The 18,942-nt window shown below is 38.3% G+C and overlaps 1 protein-coding gene across 1 annotated transcript in view; it reads left to right on the top strand.

The window, feature by feature from the left end:
• Positions 1-18,942, top strand: part of cacna1ab (calcium channel, voltage-dependent, P/Q type, alpha 1A subunit, b) — a 331,651-nt gene that overhangs the window by 211,781 nt on the left and 100,928 nt on the right. Inside the window, 6 exon segments of the mRNA XM_030154455.1 lie at positions 4,106-4,701; positions 5,109-5,416; positions 7,548-7,680; positions 7,762-7,891; positions 8,895-8,954; positions 10,894-11,000. Coding sequence (XP_030010315.1) covers positions 4,106-4,701; positions 5,109-5,416; positions 7,548-7,680; positions 7,762-7,891; positions 8,895-8,954; positions 10,894-11,000 — 1,334 coding nt within the window.

Here is an 18,942-nt window from a genome sequence, read left to right as displayed (position 1 = left end):
CATATCAGTTGCCTCTATATATGTGCCAAGTTTGAAGTAAATTGAAACAAAATTGATGTTTTTATTGACATTTGAAATTTCATTCATTATAAGTAAATGGAAAAAAAAGATTTTAAAAATTTTAACTTTGACCTACTTTTCCCAAAATCTACTCACATCTATTCTGGGTCACTGGTAATCTATAAACCCAATTTGGTCTGAATTCAGCCAATAGTTTTACTGATTAAGTGTTACCAAACAAACAAACAAACAAGCCGAACCAAAAACGATACCCCTTGCCTCTCCTTTTGGGGGCGGGGTAATAATAATCTGACGACTGCAGAAATCGGATAATGATCGGAGTATTGGATGTAAAGGTGCTCATTGTCTTCATGGAAGTTCTCCACCCATAGTAGAGAAAACACAAAGAACACCATTGGTGGAGGTGCCTTGCCAAGTGGAAGCGGTGTGACCCGTCTGTGCAGTCGTGGTGTCAGGCCGTGCTAAATCCAGCTCTGAGTAATCGCTCATCTGCTACTACTAACAGCGCTGAAGTCGCACCAACACGTCACATAAAGTGGGATACGCCACAGTTCATTTACAGTTGGAGTTGATTGTTGAAAGCAGAGATCAGCAGTGGTGGATTTTATGCTTTTAGGCTGATTATAGCAAATTTTGAAACAGGAAGAACATAGATAACTGATAAATGACCAATACATTGATCAGCTGTAACACTCTGATCAATGAATGGTATTTGGATTATTTCATTACAATAGGACCACAAAACGGCAAAATGGGCTAGAGTTGTACTCTGAACAACTTTGATACAGGAGAATTAGACTCCGTTCACACAGCAGGTCTTAATGCACAATTCAGATTTTTGGGGTGAAGTCTGATTTTTTTGCGTGTTTGTTTATATTACAGTGGACCCTCGTTTATCGCGGGGGTTACGTTCTAAAAACAATAGGCGAAATCCGTGAAGTAGTCAGCTTTATTTTTAGCTTACCGGCCGATAGGCTGTAAGCTGTTGTCGTCATGCAGCGTCCGGCGGCAGCGTCTGTTGTCTGTCGTTGTCATCTGTCGTCATCTGTCTGTTGTTGTCGTCTGTTGTCGTCTGTCATCCGTTACAAAACTTTCAACTTCTCCGAAACTACAATTCCAATTGACTTCAAACTTGGTATACAGCTTCTTTATGACGATGTCAACAAAAGTTAGAGAAATTATTTGGATCTGGATCTGATTCTGGATTTGGTGCCACTTTGAAAAAATTCCCCATTATAAGAGATAGGAAGTGGATGGATGCAATAACTCAGTAAATATAAATGATATCCAGTGTAAATTTCTACAGTCCAGCCCTGATGGAGAGATGACCAAAACATAATGTCCACATGCTGATCAGGATCTTCTTCTAGATCTGGAACTGACGGAAAATTTAACATGGGCTCTTATGGGGAAAAAAATTCAATTGTCTTCTTCTCCCAAACTCCAGTTCTGATTGACTTCAAACTTGGTATACAGCTTCTGTATGATGATGTCAACACAAGGTGTTGAAATTATTTCGATCCGGATCTGATTCTGGATTTGGTGCCACTTTGAAAAATTTTCCCATTATAAGAGATAGGAAGTGGATTGATCCAATAAATCAGTATCAATGATATCAAGTTGGAATTTGAATTTTTTACAGATCTGATTGGAATATGACCAAAACATGGGCTATTTCTGTAATAGAATAAATACACAGAACTGGGTGAGAATAAATGGCATCTGGATACATTTCCCAAAGCTTTTTCATTTGGCCGGTAAGCTACAGGGCCATTGGTCCTATTTTGTCCAATTATTATATATGTTTTAAGGCTGTAAAACCCCTCACCACATACTTTATACAATTTTCTCAGACAGGCATTACATTTTCTCACATTTCTTTTTTGTACAAACACTCTCAAAGTTCAAACCTTTGTAGATTTAAAAAAAATAAGTACAGTATTATAGAATGAAACCAAAGATCAAAACCTGTTTTCAGGCCCAAACATTTGTTTGAGAAATAAAAATATAAACGTTTTCCTATAACTAAATATGATAGCTTTTAGAAATAACAAATTTAATTTTAATGATCAACTTACAAGGTTGGACACATAAGAAATTATTAATAGTGACTCGCGTATTTCACAGTTCCTCTGACCGTGCCTGTTCGTCCTGACCGCTGTAGCGTCTTTTTCCACTGAGGGCTTTGATGCAGGTGTCTTTTTCTGAGTGAAGAACATAGTTGTTGTCGCTGATCCACAAAGCTAAAGCAGACTCCATCCTTATGATGGTCTTGTTGCAGACAGTTACAACCCTTTTTGCATCCTTGTTAAAACTTATCGCTACTGTCGTCCTTAAGTTATTTTCCTCCTTCTTTATGTAATGAACCGAAGATTCATTTATTCCGTAATGGCGCACTACAGCCGTGTAACTTCTACCTTCCTTCAGCATGTCCAGAAGTCCAACTTTTTGTGTGATGGTTAGCATCTTCCTCTGTCTTTTGGGTGCGACCGCAGGTGCCTTTGTCGGTGCAGAACGTTTCGTCGACATTGTGGGTTTTGTTGGGGAGAAAACTTGCAAACGTACAGCACTGCAGAGTCACACTGCTAGCGATCAAAAATTTATGTAAATTTGGCGAGAAGAACGTATTCTGTACTGTACAGGAGACACGGCATGGAGGAGACTGATTGACAATGGTCTACAGTCCCTTAGCCAATCAGGACACAGAACACAATGCGCGGGTTCTCCCTTAGCCAATCAGGATGCAGAACACAATGCGCGTTCATGGGCTGTAAAAAAAAAAAAACCTGCAAAATTGCATTTAAAAAATCCGCGAAACAGCGAGGCCGCGAAAGTTGAACCACGTTATAGTGAGGGACAACTGTACACATTTAGGGCCGGATCTGCTAAATGTTTACGTTCATTAAAACGTGTGCAAACTCATCACACAAGCAAAAAATGTGCAAACTGATTTACTAACAGTGCGCACTAAGGGTTGCGTCTTTCAAAGCTGCAAAATAGCGTATCTGCATCCAGTTAGTACGTTTACCACAATGAATATGACATATTGGGTGTTTACATGCAATTGTGCATGTGCTTTGAGGAGAAAATGTAAATATATTAATTTAGCACAAGCAATGTGATTTATCAAACCCGAAAGTAATTTTGCTCATAGAAACTGCGTCTATATTTAACACGTTTCAAAAGGAGGAGCAAACGGTTTGGATGCGTAATTACACACACATGGAAGTGGTAAGGAGACAAAGAAATGATGAAACAAGACGCAGAGAATGCATTTTTCACCCTCGTGTGAACATTTTTGGAGTGATGGAAGAAAAAATAATTGAGACGTATGCACCCCACACACACACACACACACACACACTCACACACACACACACACACACACACACACACACACACACTTTACGGGACTCTTTTCCACTCCTGATGATTGTGATTAAAAATACGCACCGATATTCGGCTACAGTGCAACAAAATTATGTGCTCCTGACAGTCATTCAATCCAACTACCCCCCCCCCCCCACACACACACACACACACACACACACACACAGCTTTAAAATGAAAAATGAAAGAATGAATGAATGAGTCATGCTGGTTAATACCACAGCAGTTTCTACAGCGTGTTGTCTCCAGTAGCACACACAAAACCCTCATTTAAATAGGGGCGGTCTCCAAGACTTTGCACCTGTTGTAATTTGCGCAAGTAATCTGAGTAAATCACCCACAAACCGCGGTTCCACCCCACACGCAAAATTCTAGATTGCGCAAGCAAATTAGTACACGCAAATTGGGATCTTAGTAGATCCAGCTCTAAATGCGACTTATGGCAAGGCAAGGCAGGTTTATTTACGTAGCTGATTTCATGTACAAGACAATTCAAAGTGCTTTACATAAAACATTGAAAACATTAGAGCAGGGAAGCAATAAAAAGTATAGGCATGAGAGAAAAAACAAAAAAACAAAACAGATAAATGGTCTCTGAATCTCCAGTGTATTCCAGAATATGTGTGTGTTTATTGTGGGACCATCTCTGTTGTAAGACCCCCCACTCATTCCCTCTGATACCCCCTTACCTCAGGTGTCCTATCCACGGAAAGGACGTGGTGACATGAAAACCCACTTGGACCGGCCCCTGGTGGTCAACCCCCAAGATAACCGCAACAACAACACCAACAAAACCCAACCAGGAGAGCTTCCTCTGGACCAGGAGTACCGGCGCCAGGACATGGACCACCGCCGCCGCACCGCCCATCACACCCACTACCACCACCACCACCACCACCACCCCCACCCCAAACCCAGCAGGCTCGAAGGCGGGGAGCCCGGACAGGTGGCGGAGACTCACCTGGAGCGCGGCTTCAGCTGTACGTCCCTGGGCAGCGCCGTGGGCCCACAGGGTGAAGACAGGCACGTCCACCGGAGCCACCGGGGCCACCGGCACCGGAACCGGGACGGCAGGGAGGCCCGGAGCGTGTCCCCCCACAGCGAAACCACCACGGAGCACAGGAGGTCCAGGCAGCACCGGAGAGCCAGGGAAGGAGGGGAGGAGGGCAGGAGACACCGGTCCAGGGGTACAGAGGGGGACGGGGACAAAGGAGAGGACGGGGAGGGACGGAAGACCAGACGGCATCGTCATGGCAACCAGGAGAGGAGCCGGGGACATCGCAACAGAAAGTGAGTGAAGAGAGGGTTCATTTTATACGGGTGTGTGTGTGTGTGTGTGTGTGTGGGGGGGGGAGGGGTCATGGTTATCAGTGACTTCACTGATGGTGTGGTTGTAATCCTTTATTGACTGATTGATTGATTGATGTATTTATTTTGGTAAAATTGCTCGAGCGAAATAAATCGATTTCATATCAATCCGACACTGACAAAAACAAAGGGAATTTTATCCATAGTTTTTATCCGTTACAGTTAGTTTTGTAAGCACACAATACAGTTTTGGTTAGTTATCGTTTTTTCTTTTAATTATAGTTTTTCTTTATTTCAGTTAACGAAAATGTTTTTACAGTTCTAATTTTGGTCATTTGGTTAGTTTTCGATAATAACCTTGATCTGTGTCCACATCGCCGCCACCACAGGGAGCACCACAGCGTGGGCCCCAGCCTGTCCACCACCAGACCCATACAGCAGTACAACGAAGACCTGGACAACTTCCGCAACAACAGCAAACTGGCCAACGCCCACCAGAACCCCTACGCCCTCCCTCCGGACCACCCCGACCACCCCGACCACGTCAACAACCTACTGAACTGCCAGGACGCCGACACCCACACCCTGCTCCACAGCATGGACAGCCTGATCCTGACCAGCATGGCCAAGCCCGAGTACACAGCCATAGACATGCCCCCCGTCTACCCCTACCCCTCCACCAACGCCATCCTGCAAGGTGAGCATCTGGGATACCACCAAGTATCTGAGTGGGTTTAGAGCAGGGCTGGAGTTCAGGTTCCACAGTCAGACCAAAAGGATGTAAAGTGGGTCAGAACCAGTAGTAAAAAAATAATAGAATACAGAATAAATACTGGAAAATAAGGACTGAATCACCTATAAATAATGACAACGCCAAATTTTTTGCTGTGTTTTAGTGTGAAAAAATAACATTCCATTCTAAAAATATTTACAAACTATCTAAACAAATAATTATTTTACTTTTTAGGTTTGTCTTTTTTTTGTTTTGTAATTTTATATTTACCCTACAGATGCACTATTTTTTTATAGACATTCATAGATACACACCGTTAATACTGTTAATATTGTAAATATTAGGTCTATTCATACTTTATGTTTTATTCTACTTTTAGTTTTAGTCTTGTTTGTACTTTTATATTTGCTTTATTCTTATTTTCTGATGTCTTGGTTTTTTATTCATGTCATTGGACTGACTGGAGTAGCATGACTAATTTCATAGAACACACAAAGACAAAGGCAGTTCTATTCTTTTGTATTCTATTGTATTGCATTGTATTCTGTTCTATTCTATTCTATTCAAGAAGTTAGTATGAATAATATAATGCATAATAAATACATATAAGGGCGACACGGTGGTGCAGTGGTTAGCACTCGTGCCTCACAGCAAGAAGGTCCTGGGTTCGGGTCTGGGTACTCTGGCTTCCTCCCACAATCCAAAAACATGCACTAATAGGTTAATTGGTTATTCTAAATTGCCCATAGGTGTGAATGTGAGAGTGATTGTTTGTCTCTATATGTTCAGCCCTGCGATGAACTGGCGACTTGTCCAGGCTGAACCCCGCCTTCGCCCCTATGTAGCTGGGATAGGCTCCAAGCGACCCCCGTGACCCTAGTGAGGATAAAGCGGGTTCAGAAAATGAATGAATGAAATACATATAATGTATCTATATATAATCTACATAATGATTATCATAAAAGTTGTATTTTATTTTTTTATTCTATAATAACAGCGTCAATCTGTTAAAGATACAAAGGGGAAAGCAAGTTAATAAACACTAGATTAGATTGAGATACAAGAGGTTACAGTATGAATAATATAACACATAATAAATACAGTAATTTAAGAACAGAATAACTTGTAAATAATGATAACACCCAATTTTTTTGCCATTTTAGTGTGAAAAAATAATATTGATTATGAAAATATTTACATTTAAACAAAAAATTATTTTACTTTTTAGTTTTCTTTTTAAATTTTGTATTTGTAAATTTGTATTTATTTATATTCGTCTTTTTTTACATACTGTTTTTTTTTAATTATTATTTATTTATATTGCTTGTACTGCCTACAATAGCACTCCTAATTTCATAGAACAATGAAGTCTATTCTGTTCTATTCTATTCTATTCTATTCTATTCTATTCTATTCTATTCTATTCTATTCTATAATAACAGGGTCAATTTTTTAAAGAAAAAGAGAAAAGCAAATTAAAAAACATTAGATTAGTTTGAGATACAAGAGGTTACAGTACGAATAATATAATACATAATAATAAATACAGTAAAATAATAACAGAATAACCTATAAATAATGACAACGCCAAATTTTTCGCTGTTTTATGGTGAAAAACTAACATTCAGTTTTGAAAATCTTTCCATTTATAAACTGTCGAAACAAAATATTTGTGACTAACCTGTAAAAACGGAACTTTCTTCTGAAAACAGTGCAGTGCTTTGCCCCGGGGCCCATAATGCTGTTAATGCGGCCCTGCTGCTGCTGTTTGAGGTCATACTGGTCTGAATGTGGCCCCCTGAACTAGAATGAGCTGGACGTCCCTGCTCTAATATGTTCAATTCTATGTGTGAAACCATTCAAGTATTTGCTCCTGGAGGATTCTGTTAGGTTTCTGTAAATTGGCTTAGAGTCTGGTTTGGACCAACTCTATATGTAAAGGGTCATGAGATAACTTTTGTTATGATTTGGCGCTATATAAATAAAATTTGATTTGATTTGATTCTGGCAGGTGTGTTAACCGTCTGGTTCTGTTAAAACTGACCTTTTTCTTTGTCCGTCTGGTTTCTCTTCCTCTTCTGTCCGTCTGTCTCAGTGAACAAGAACGCGAACACGGACCAGAAGAAGAGCGAGGAGAAAAAAGAGGAGGAGGATGAGGGTGGAGATGAAGACGGACCCAAGCCCATGCCCCCCTACAGCTCCTGCTTCATCATGTCCACCACCAACCCGTACGTATACGCTCATCTACACCATTTTCTAATGTCAGGAGTGTGTTCTGAAACATCAACGGGAGTCTGTGTTTGCACCAGGTTTCGGAAATGCTGCCACTACATCCTGACGCTGAAGTATTTTGAGTTCAGCATCCTGTCGGTCATCGCTATGAGCAGCATCGCTCTGGCTGCAGAAGACCCCGTCTGGCCGGAGTCACCCCGAAACAATGTGAGCTGATACCGTCTGTTACCGGGTGGATTGATTTTTTTTGAAAAGTGATATGAGAATAATATGACCCATAAAGATAATAATAATAATAATAATAATAATAATAATAATAATAATAATAATAATGATAATAATAATAATAATTTTTAAAAATGTGGTGTTCATCCTCATCCAATCACTTCAATAATGTGCAATAACAGTAACATGGCAATTATGTGCGATAAGTCGTGCAATAACCTGTTCTTACAATAGCAATGCAATATTTATGTATTTATTTATCAATATTCATATATTTATTAATACAAATGCCCTATTTTTTATAGACGTTCATAGATACATACTGTTAATACTATTAATTTTGTAAATATTGGGTCTATTCATATTTTATGTTTTATTCTACTTTATTTTTTTGTATTTTTATATTTGCTTTATTCTTATTTTCTGATGTCTGTGTTCTTTATTCATATTGTTTGCACTGACTGGAGTAGCACGACTAATTTCATAGAACACACAATGGGAATAAAGGCAGTTCTGTTCTGTTCTGTTCTATTCTAGAGGCTACAGTATGAATAATATAATGCATAATAAATACATATAATGTGTATATATATATATATATATATATATAATCATTATCATAAAAGTTGTATTTTTCTCCCATTTGCACAGTTTACAAAGAAAAATTTATTGTTTAATGCCACTTGTACACCTGAGTCAACATACTTTTACAACATTGTTTTATGACAAAAAAAAAAAAAAGACCAAAAATGGACTTACGAGGTTTCCGCCGACAGCGACAATGTGTTACATTAAAACAGTAGACGAGCTCATGATTCTGACATTTACCACCATATGATCATTATGTGTTTGTTCTATGCTCCCTGTATTTATGGGCTGTATTTGGTTTGATTTGGCCGATCATTGAGGAAAATCCAGTCAATTAACGCTTCTGTCTTTATTCCAACTTTTATGTCTCATGTTTTTGTGTTGTTTTACTCGGCAGGTTCTGCGTTATTTCGACTATGTTTTCACAGGCGTGTTCACCTTTGAAATGTTGATCAAGGTAAGACTTTATTGACGTGTTTGTGAGTGTTTCATCTTCGTTCTTGCATGTTTGTCCAGTTCTGTCTGTACCGTTGTGTATCTGAACTCATTTTTTTAGTCCAACGGCTCCAAAGGTCCGATGGATTATTGGTATCAGGTATCAGTCTGTCCGTAAACAGTTTTTCAAGACTCTTCTTCTTCAAAACCGTCAGTTAGAATGACTTGATATTTGTTGTGGATAGGGATGGGGATCGAGAACCGGTTCTTCCCAGTAGCTCAATTCCCTGGATTCTTTATGTTTTTGGGTTTTTTTTGTCTGTTAACAAGATAATTCAAAAAGTTATGGACGGATTTGGAATTTTTTTTTTTTTTTTTATCAATTTTGTATTTATTTTCATTCTCCAAAAGCCCTGCGATGAACTGGCAAAATGTCCAGAGTGTACCCCGCCTTCGCCCGTAAGTAGCTGGAATACGCTCCAAGTGACCCCCGTGACCCTAGTGAGGATAAAGCAGGTTCAGAAAATGAATGAATGAATCTCCGAAAGTACAATACAAAAAAAAAAGAAAGAAATTCACATTTTATGATATAAGTTGTTGTGACACACAAAGTATAACCACCTCCCCAGAACCAATGGCGACCCTCATACCACCCCAACCAGGATCTCAAAATACAAAAACCACTAATAAACTGGTGGAGGTCTGTGCTCTCTGAGTGCTTTTCTAGGTAATATATAACACTAACACATGGATGATATGAGGTTGGTTTGGTAGAAAAAACAGTCGAAATGTAGAAATATTTGTACCTCCATTTTTACCTCCGAGGTTATGTTTTCATCAGAGTTTGTTTGTCTGTTAGCAAGATAACTCAAAAAGTCATGGACGGATTTTGATGAAATGTTCAGGAAATGTTGATATATGCATGCATGCATATATATTGTGGTGGTGATCGGGGGGGGGGGGGTGTCTGTGCTTTTCTAGTTAATTTCATTCTATTTCCATTTCAGAGATTGAAGTTAAATCCATACTTTTTCATTTTCAAACTAAAATCTGCACTTGTACTTGAAAGTAAAGGATCTCTGGAGTTTGATCACCTCTCTATCTGTAGGTCAGGGCTCTCAAACATGCATCCCGGGGGCCAAATGTGTCCCACCAAAGGTTCCAATCCGGCCCCTGGGATGAATGTACAAAATGCAAAAATTCCACAGTCAAGGCTGTGAAACTCATTTTAGTTGTGGTTCCACATACAGACCAATATGATCTACAGTCAAATAATAACAGCAGAAGAACCGACAAAAAAGAATGACTCCAGATTTTCTTCTCAGTTTGATGTGAAAAAAATATTACATTATGACTATAAATAATGACAACTTCAAATTTTTGTCTTTGTTTTAGTGCAAAATATAACATTAAATTATGGAAATATTAACATTTACAAAGTATCCTGGAACAATAAAATGTGAATAACCTGAACAAATATGAACAACCTGAAATGTCTAAAGAAAATTCAGTCCAGTCTGAACTCTTTTCTGCCTGTTCCTCAGTGTTTAGTGTCTTTGTAGGTCTGATCCATAATGCACATGGACAAATGATAAGTTGAGGCAGAATATTGTTAAAATTGCACTGATTTTTCTTAAGAAATTTCAGTTTTTTCAGGTTGTTCATATGTTTTTTGTTTGGATAATTTATAAAAGTATTTTCATAATTTAATGGGGGGTTTTTTGCACTAAAACAGAGACCAAAATTTGGAGTTGTCATTATTTACAGGTTATTCTGTTATTATTTTACTGGTTCGGCCCACTGCAGATCAAATCAGGCTGAATGTGGATCCTGAAAGAACAGGAGTTTGAGAGCCCTGCTGTATGTGTGTGTCTGTACTCGTACATTTGGCTCAGTTTTATATGACTTTTCCTTCGTGTTCGTCTGTTTTAATTCATGTGTGTTTCGTGTGTTTTTTCCAGATGGTCGTGCTGGGCTTGTTCCTCCACCAGGGCTCCTACTTCCGCGACTTATGGAACATTCTGGACTTTATAGTGGTTAGTGGTGCTCTGGTGGCCTTCGCCTTCACGTAAGTTCCTCCCCTTCCCACCCACCTCATCCTCATTTCCACCGTCTAACCCCCCCACCCCCAACACAGAAAGAGCCTGGTCACTGCTTTTATGCGTCCGATACGCCAAGCAATGTTGGTCCATCTCAGTTTTTCTCACCTGTTTTCGCTCTATCCCTCGTCTTTAATTGAATTTTCCCTCTTTTCGTCTTTATCTCTATACATTTTGCTTCCTCTCTTCTCTGTCCGTCTCTGTCTTTTATTGGCTTCTGTCGGTTTCTTTTCCATATCCTCTGTTTCTGTTTGACATTGTTCCATCTGGCGCTGTATCAGCAGGTCTTTCTCTGTGTTTCATTTTAACTTCATTGGAGATATCGCTCATGATCTTTAGCAAATATCTAACCCTGATACCTTCCATGTGGTAACTTCTCACCCACCTCTGAAATACACTCTAAAAAAACCAAGGCTCCTTCTAATTCCTTTTTGATGCTCCGACCTGAGCAGACACCAGACTACCCTCCTCTTAGTGATTCACAAGAACTCGACAAAACATAAAAAAAGAAAAGAAAAAACTCCACTTCATATGGAATCAGACCCACATTTTGCTTTAATCTGCTCCATTTTGTCCTAATAAATAGCCTGAACACAATATGTAGTACATTTCTCCACACATTTTGTAATAAACTATCATGTATTGCGATGGTTATTAGAAACATTTCGATTTAGCATTTGGGTTCTTCTGTGAAACTGGTCTTTAAAGCAGGACAGAGGGTTAAACATTCAAACCAGATGGAGACGAATGTTACAAAGCATTGGACATAGGACAATATTAGCCTTTCATAATGTTAGCCTTTTATAATGTTAGCCTTTCATAACATTAGTCTTTAAAATCACTAGCGTTCATAACGTTAGCCTAAATTACGTTAGCGTTTTATAATGTTAGCCTTTCTTAACATTTGCCTTTCATACCGGTAGCCGTTCATACTGTTAGCCTTTCAGATTGTTAGCCTTTCATAAGTTTTGCCTAAATAACATTAGCCTTTATAATGTTAGCCTTTTATAACTTTTGCCTTTCATATTGTTAGCCTTTCATAATATTAGCCTTTCATAACGTTAGCCTTTCATAATGTATTATTATACATTATGTATCTCATACAATATTATTAACTGTAACTCTTTCATTTGTAATTTTTGACACATTGTGTTCAATACAGTTGTGGATCATTGCAAAATGTTTGGTCTTATTACATAATTTGTCAGATTTTGTCTGATTATCACATATGTGGTGTTTTTACATCACCCATAATCTGGGGCACCACTAGCAATTGTGGGCTCCACGAAAGCTAAGCGTTGTGGGCCCTTCATAAAATTAAGTATCTTGTCGATTTGTTGGAGCAGGGGGTGGGGGTAGGGGCAGCAGTTACCGACATAACTAACACTGGTGTGAAGTGAAAGTGAAACTTAATATGCTTTCAACGTCTGACTCCTGGCTTCTATGCTTCTATTATACAGTGGACCTTATGCTGCGTTCCAGTCCACCCATAACTCGTGTTTTTCCAACCTTCTACCAGTGAAAATGCACTGGAATGTCAGTCAAACCTGTGAACTCGAATTATATCGATGTTCTCCCAGTTCCGAACTCAGATGTCACGTAGCCCGTCAAACAACAATGGTGCCCCCCATTGATGTGGCATTTATGCAAATTGTTTAGTAAAACAAAGTATTTCTCTAACGTTATTTATCTGCAAATGTTCTGCATAATCAGCAGCTGCTCTAGTGTTACTAGTTTTCAGTCCATTGAGTGCAAGAATAAATTAATACCAAATACCAATTCAAATATACAAAAAACAACATAAAAGGTAGAACAGCTTCTCTTGCCTTATGCGCCATTTTTTCTCCTCTGTTTCCCTCAAATAAGTAAAGAACAAACACCTTCAGTGACAGAAATGATAGTAAATGAGCATGGTCTGCCATGTTGGTTTATTTACATGTAACTCCCACAATTCCTTGCGCTTAAACAGTTTACTGTGACTTCCCTGGAACGCAGAATTGTCAACCCCCCCCCCCCCCCCTTTTCGGCACCCCAGCCCATAATTGTTACAAGCCCCAATATTCTGAAGGTAAAATGATTTTTAGAGTGTAGCCAAACTGCTTTAACTCACCAAATATGACATCATCACTTCAGACCCAATCATCAGTCCCTTCTACTCTCCGCCCTCAATGACCCACATGACCCACTTAAGGCCCCTCCCACTCCCCTGCCTTCTGCTTGCTGATTGGTCAGCCTGTGCCCTGAGTCATCTCTACATTAAACCTGCTTGAGGCCTGATCCTCAAACCCGTCAAATACCTCCATAGGATGTTCACCAAACCCCACCTCATGCCCCGTTCTGCCCTTCCACCTCCACCCCCTGCTCCACCCATCGCCTCTTCACCCCCACCCCCTCAACCCCCCAGTCCTCCGAGCTGAAGGTCCCGGTCAAGTCGGTTCGTGTGGGTGAGGGCGCCCCAGACACCTTTAACCCTTTAAGTGGCCAGTTTATCCATTTACAACAGGAAGGATCGCCCCGGCGCAACTGATCATCACCTGGCCCCACCGCCCCCCCACCCCCAACCCCCCCCCCCCCACCAAGCACACACATATACAAAAACAACACAAAAAAACACACACACACATACTCATATGCGATTCATGCCATGTTAACGTTCCTGGAGGCACAGGTATTTAACTCTCCTTCCTCTGCACGACCCGGCAAAACCCTTCATCACCTGTTTCCGTTCCGTTCTGGGGTTCCTTTTCCTCCATCTGCCTCCGTCCAATGGCCTTTCCTCACCTCTCCTCCTCTCCCCTCTCCTCCTCCTCCTTCGCCTCCTTCCTTCCTTCCATCCACCATCTGCTGCAGGGCTGAGCTGCAGAGGAACGTCCACTGTCTGGAACCACATCCCAGTGTTTAAACACAGGCCATGCATTTGACTGAAGCATTCATTGTACACAGGGTTTCCAGCATGGTCACAGTGCGATGGCTTCGGATATTTACCAGGGCTTTGGGTTTTAGACACAGTAGATGCGCTTCTGGCACCTTTTCATCATTCAAAAACAAACAAAAAAAAAATCTGAATGACACAGTGTCATGACTGAACTGCATGCTGTCGTGTTCCTCTGAGAATGTATTTCTTCTTCCTGCTGTTATGTGTGTGTGTGTGTGTGTGTGTGTGTGTGTGTTTGGGAAAATACACACACTTGACTTACATTCTTCAGTCTTTACTCATTATAGATGAGTGTGTGCGTATATCGTTAGCCTCATAGCATAACTGGCTAACACTACATAGACAAAAGTCTGTGGACACGTTGAATCCAGGTGTTTCTGTTCTAACAGGGGTCTGGGGTCCAAAACAAAAAGGACTAATGTCAGAATAGAGTTTTATATTATGGGATATATATCATATTGATTATTAATACTAGCGGCATTGTACCTGTGGTTCCTTGTACGATAGCGCCCTCCCATGGTGCAACAGCAGCATTGCACCCAAACGCCCTCCTGTGACCCGTGTTGCAACATCGATCGGACATCGATGGGACGGACACCGGACACGGGGCGGGGCCGAAACGTGCATTATATAGTAGGATTGATGAATAGGACATCTGACAGCTGTAGACGTGATGTGTCCCAATATTTATGTCCATATAGTTGGTAAACATCAATATTTCACTGTAGTTTAATGGTAGATTTTTCTTCCTCAGTCAGATATGATGAAAGTAGATGGAAATTATTATTTACAGTCAGAGCAGGAAAAATATTACAGACATTTAGAGGAAGAACATTTAGTCATGGATTTAAAAAATAAAAATCGGGTTGGTTTTTAGGTGATTTTAGGGCCTTTGGGGGGGGGGGTTGCGGTTTTTTTTAGGAGATGGTATATTTATCTTCCTCAGTGAAATATGATGAAAGTAGATGGTTAGGGGAAAAAAAGTAAATAAAATGAACAAAATAAGCAACAAAATTAATAAAACTGCATAACACAGGCATCAAAAAGAACAAAAAAGCATCAAAATGAGCAATACAAATAAAAAAAAAATCAACAAAAGAAAGTCTTAAAATGAACAAAAATTAAGGAAAGAGCATCACAGTGAGCAAAATACACATAAAGTAAGAAAGTAGATGGTTAGTTATGGGAGAAAATTATTATTTACAGTCAGAACAGGAAACATATTAGAGACATTTAGAGGAAGAACATTTAAAGTCAGAGTCATGGAGAAAAAAACATTAAAATTTTGGGGGGTTTTTTTTGGTTATATATATTTATAAGTAAATAAAATTAACAAGAACGTGACAGAGCAGGAAAAATATTGTAGACATTTAGAGGAAGAACATTTAAAATCAGAGTCATGGATAAAAAACAAAACAACAAAAACAAAAAGGAGGTTTCTGAGATATTTTTAGGTGATTTGGAATTTATTTGTGTTTTTTAAAAGAGGTTTTTAGGTGATTTTTAGGTGTTTTTTGTGGGGGTTTTTGGAGGTTTCAGGTGATTTGGGGTTTCTTGTGTTGTTTTTGGAGGTTTTAGGTCATTTTTAGATGTTTTGGGGTTTTTAAAGAGGTTTTTAGATGATTTTTAGGTGTTTTGTAGGGGGGGGTTTTGGTGATTTTTTTTTTTTTTAGGAGGTTTTCAGGTGATCATGAAAGACCACAAAAAATAATTTAGAAATTTAGAGGTAGAACATTTAAAATCAGAGTCATGGATAGAATAATAATAATAAATGTTGACATGAATTCAGTCCAAACCATCTGTGAGTCATTTTAGAAACAAATATAATAATTGAACCCAAACTAACCAATGTAATAATATTTATCCCATAATATAAAACTATATTTTGACTTTAGTCCTTATTGTTTTGGATCCCAGACCCCTGTTAGAAAAGAAACACCTGAATTCAAAGTGTCCACATACTTTTGTCCATATTTGACAGTTCTAATCTGAGGTTAACCATATCTGTTCTGAGTTGTGTGGTAAATAAACCCTACCTCCTCCTTTCCCTCATACAGATGTGCATGTAAAACAGCTCCGTGAAATTCCCACCAGCTGATTGTAGATCTAATGAGGACAGTTTGTGCTGTAGGCCTCATCTAATGGATCATTACGGTGTGTGATACGTGATAAGATAAGAACGGGTGTAAATGGACGCACAAATCAAGTTTCCTCCTCTAACCGTGAAGGTAATAGTCGGTAGAGACGGAAAAGTGCAGCAGCAGCCCACAGTAGAAGATCAGCCCTAAGGGAAGGAGCAGATCTGGAAGTACCCACAGATCTGGAAGTACCCACACATCAACAGATATTCAGGATGGGCTTCCAAAGGGGGCTTCCTGCTCATGTTTGGGGTCACTGACATCATCCTTTTTCAGTCCATGGACCGTCTGCTGAGCTCCAAAACGTCACAAATAACCGTTTAGATCCTGTTTGTGTTTGTGCCACAGTTGATACATGAGGTTTGGAAATTTAGAATTGAACTGTACAAGCCAAGAAAGTCCCAGTTTATGGCAAAAAGAGTAAAAAAAAAAAAAAAAAAAAGAATAGCTTTGTCTTAACCCTTTCATGCGTGAATTATGAAAAAAAAGTATCTAGATTTCTTTCTTTTTTTTTCTCAAAATTAGGCTGAAGTTGAAATGCATTTTGAATTATCATTATTATTATTAGTAGTAGTAGTAGTAGTAGTATTACTATCATTATTATTATTATTAGTATTATTATTAGTAGTAGTAGTATCATTATTATTATTATTATTATTATTATTATTATTATTATTATTATTATTATTATTATTATTATACGGTTTTATTAAGAAGATATTTAACTTTATGAGATCACAGCAGTCAAAATTCAAAATCTTAAGATGATAATTTTTTTCATTGTATTGCTTAGGGCAGTGGGTCTCCATCTTTTTACAGCAGAGTACCCCTGAAATAGACTTTTTACAGTGGGGTACCTCCTGAAATAGACTTGTTGTAGTGGAGTACCCCCTGAAATAGACTTTTACGGTGGATTACCCCCTGAAATAGACTTTTTACAGGGAAGTACCCCCTGAAATAGTGGAGTGCCCCCTGAAATATACTTTTTATAGTGGAGTGCCCGTGAAATATACTTTTTATAGTGAGTACCCCCTGAAATAGACTTTTTACAGTGGAGTAGCTCCTGAAAAACACTTTTTGCAGTGGAGTACCCTCTGAAATATACTTTTTACAGTGGAGTACCCCCTGAAATAGTGGAATACCCCCTGAAATAGACTTTTTACAGTGGGGTACCTGTCGTGCATGAAAGGGTAAAACGGCTCAGTGGACTGCGTTTAACGACCAAAACGACCACTGCCTCAGTATATTTCACCTCAAACTTAAAAAATAGAAAAAAAAAAGTATTAAAAGGGCTGGAAATCATAGCAGGTCTGGGTATGTCGGCGCAGAGACAGTGAAGTCTTTACATTTACATATTTTCATTGTGATATTTCAGCTTTTTTACCCCAAACTGAGACCTTCTGGACAAACTGACCTGAGTAAACATCTTATATGTTAAAGGTCAAACAATGCAAACAGGATCCAAAAAATGACTCGTCTTTTACCATTGACTACAAAATACAGAACTGTGCAAATGTTTTCAGCGTGCTTTAGATTAGTTGTTTTTGCAGCGTTGAAATGAACATGCATATTTATTTCACAGCCTCTTTTCTTCAGATACAACAAGAAAATACAGGAAATCTGTGGCACAGCCTTAAAAGATACTAAAAAGGTTAAAGTCAGTATTTAGTTTGACCTTTGACCCCACGACAAGAAGTAGCAAAAACCCTTAGAAACATCTGGAATGTCCTGGATGAAACCTGGAATCAAACTTCAGAAAGTGAATAAAAGGATTAAAGACGTGTTAAAGGTCAAAGGTCAGACTAAATAAATGCACTGGAAAAAAATCTAAATCTGACCGAGTGTATTTGTCTCATTTCTAGTCCAAATATCTGATCGCACTTAAAATCAGACATGATCACCTAAAGAGGAACTTTTCAGTGAAATATAAGAACTGATTTATTGACAATAGATCTGGAAAATCTGATTTCAGCAAATCTGACCAAGATTATTTTCATTTGTTCCATTTGACAGATTTTTTATTTATTTTTTATTTTTTTTGCTTAATTTAAGATTTTTTTTTTTTGCTTAATTCAAGATTTTTTTTTTTGCTTAGTTCAAGATTTTTTTTTTTTTGCTTAATTCAAGATTTTTTTGCTTAATTTAAGATTTTCTTTTGCTTAATTCAAGATTTTTTTTTGCTGAATTCAAGATTTAGTTTTTTGCTTGATTCAAGGTTTTTTTTTTTTACATAATTCGATTTTTTGTTTTGTTTTGCTTAGTTCAAGATTTTATTTTGCTTAATTCAGGATTATTTTTTTGTTTGTTTAATTCAAGATTTTCTTTGTCTTCATTCAACTTTTTTTTTGTGCTTAATTCAGGATTTTTTTTTTTTTTTTTTTTTGCATAATTCAAGATTTTCTTTGGCTTAATTCAATGGGGTTTTTTGCTTAATTCAATATTTTTTTGGTTAATTCAAGTTTTTATTTTTTTTTTGTCTTAATTCAAGAATTTTTTTTCCTTAATCCAAGATTTTTTTTTCTTAATTCAAGATTTTTTTTTTTTTTTTTTTGCTTACTTCAAGATTCAAGATTTGTTTTTTGCTTAATTCAAGCAAAAAAAAAAAAATCCTGCCAGTGGAACAAGAGAACCTTATCTTGTTGAGATTTGTTGAAATCAGATTTTCCAGATCTATTGTCTATCAAACAGTTCTTACATCTCACTGTAAAGTTCGTCTGTAGGTGATTCGGTCTGATTTTTTTAAGTGTGATCAGATATTTGGACTAGAAATGACAAAACTACACTTGGTCAGATTTAGATTTTTTTTTACAGTGTGCCACTTTGGTTTAGAGGAGCGTT

The sequence above is a fragment of the Sphaeramia orbicularis genome, chromosome 1 (genome assembly GCF_902148855.1).
Source record: "Sphaeramia orbicularis chromosome 1, fSphaOr1.1, whole genome shotgun sequence".
NCBI classification, from domain to species: domain Eukaryota; kingdom Metazoa; phylum Chordata; class Actinopteri; order Kurtiformes; family Apogonidae; genus Sphaeramia; species Sphaeramia orbicularis.
The sequence above is the reverse complement of the archived record's forward strand: the minus strand, read 5'-3'. Positions and strand labels throughout refer to the sequence as shown.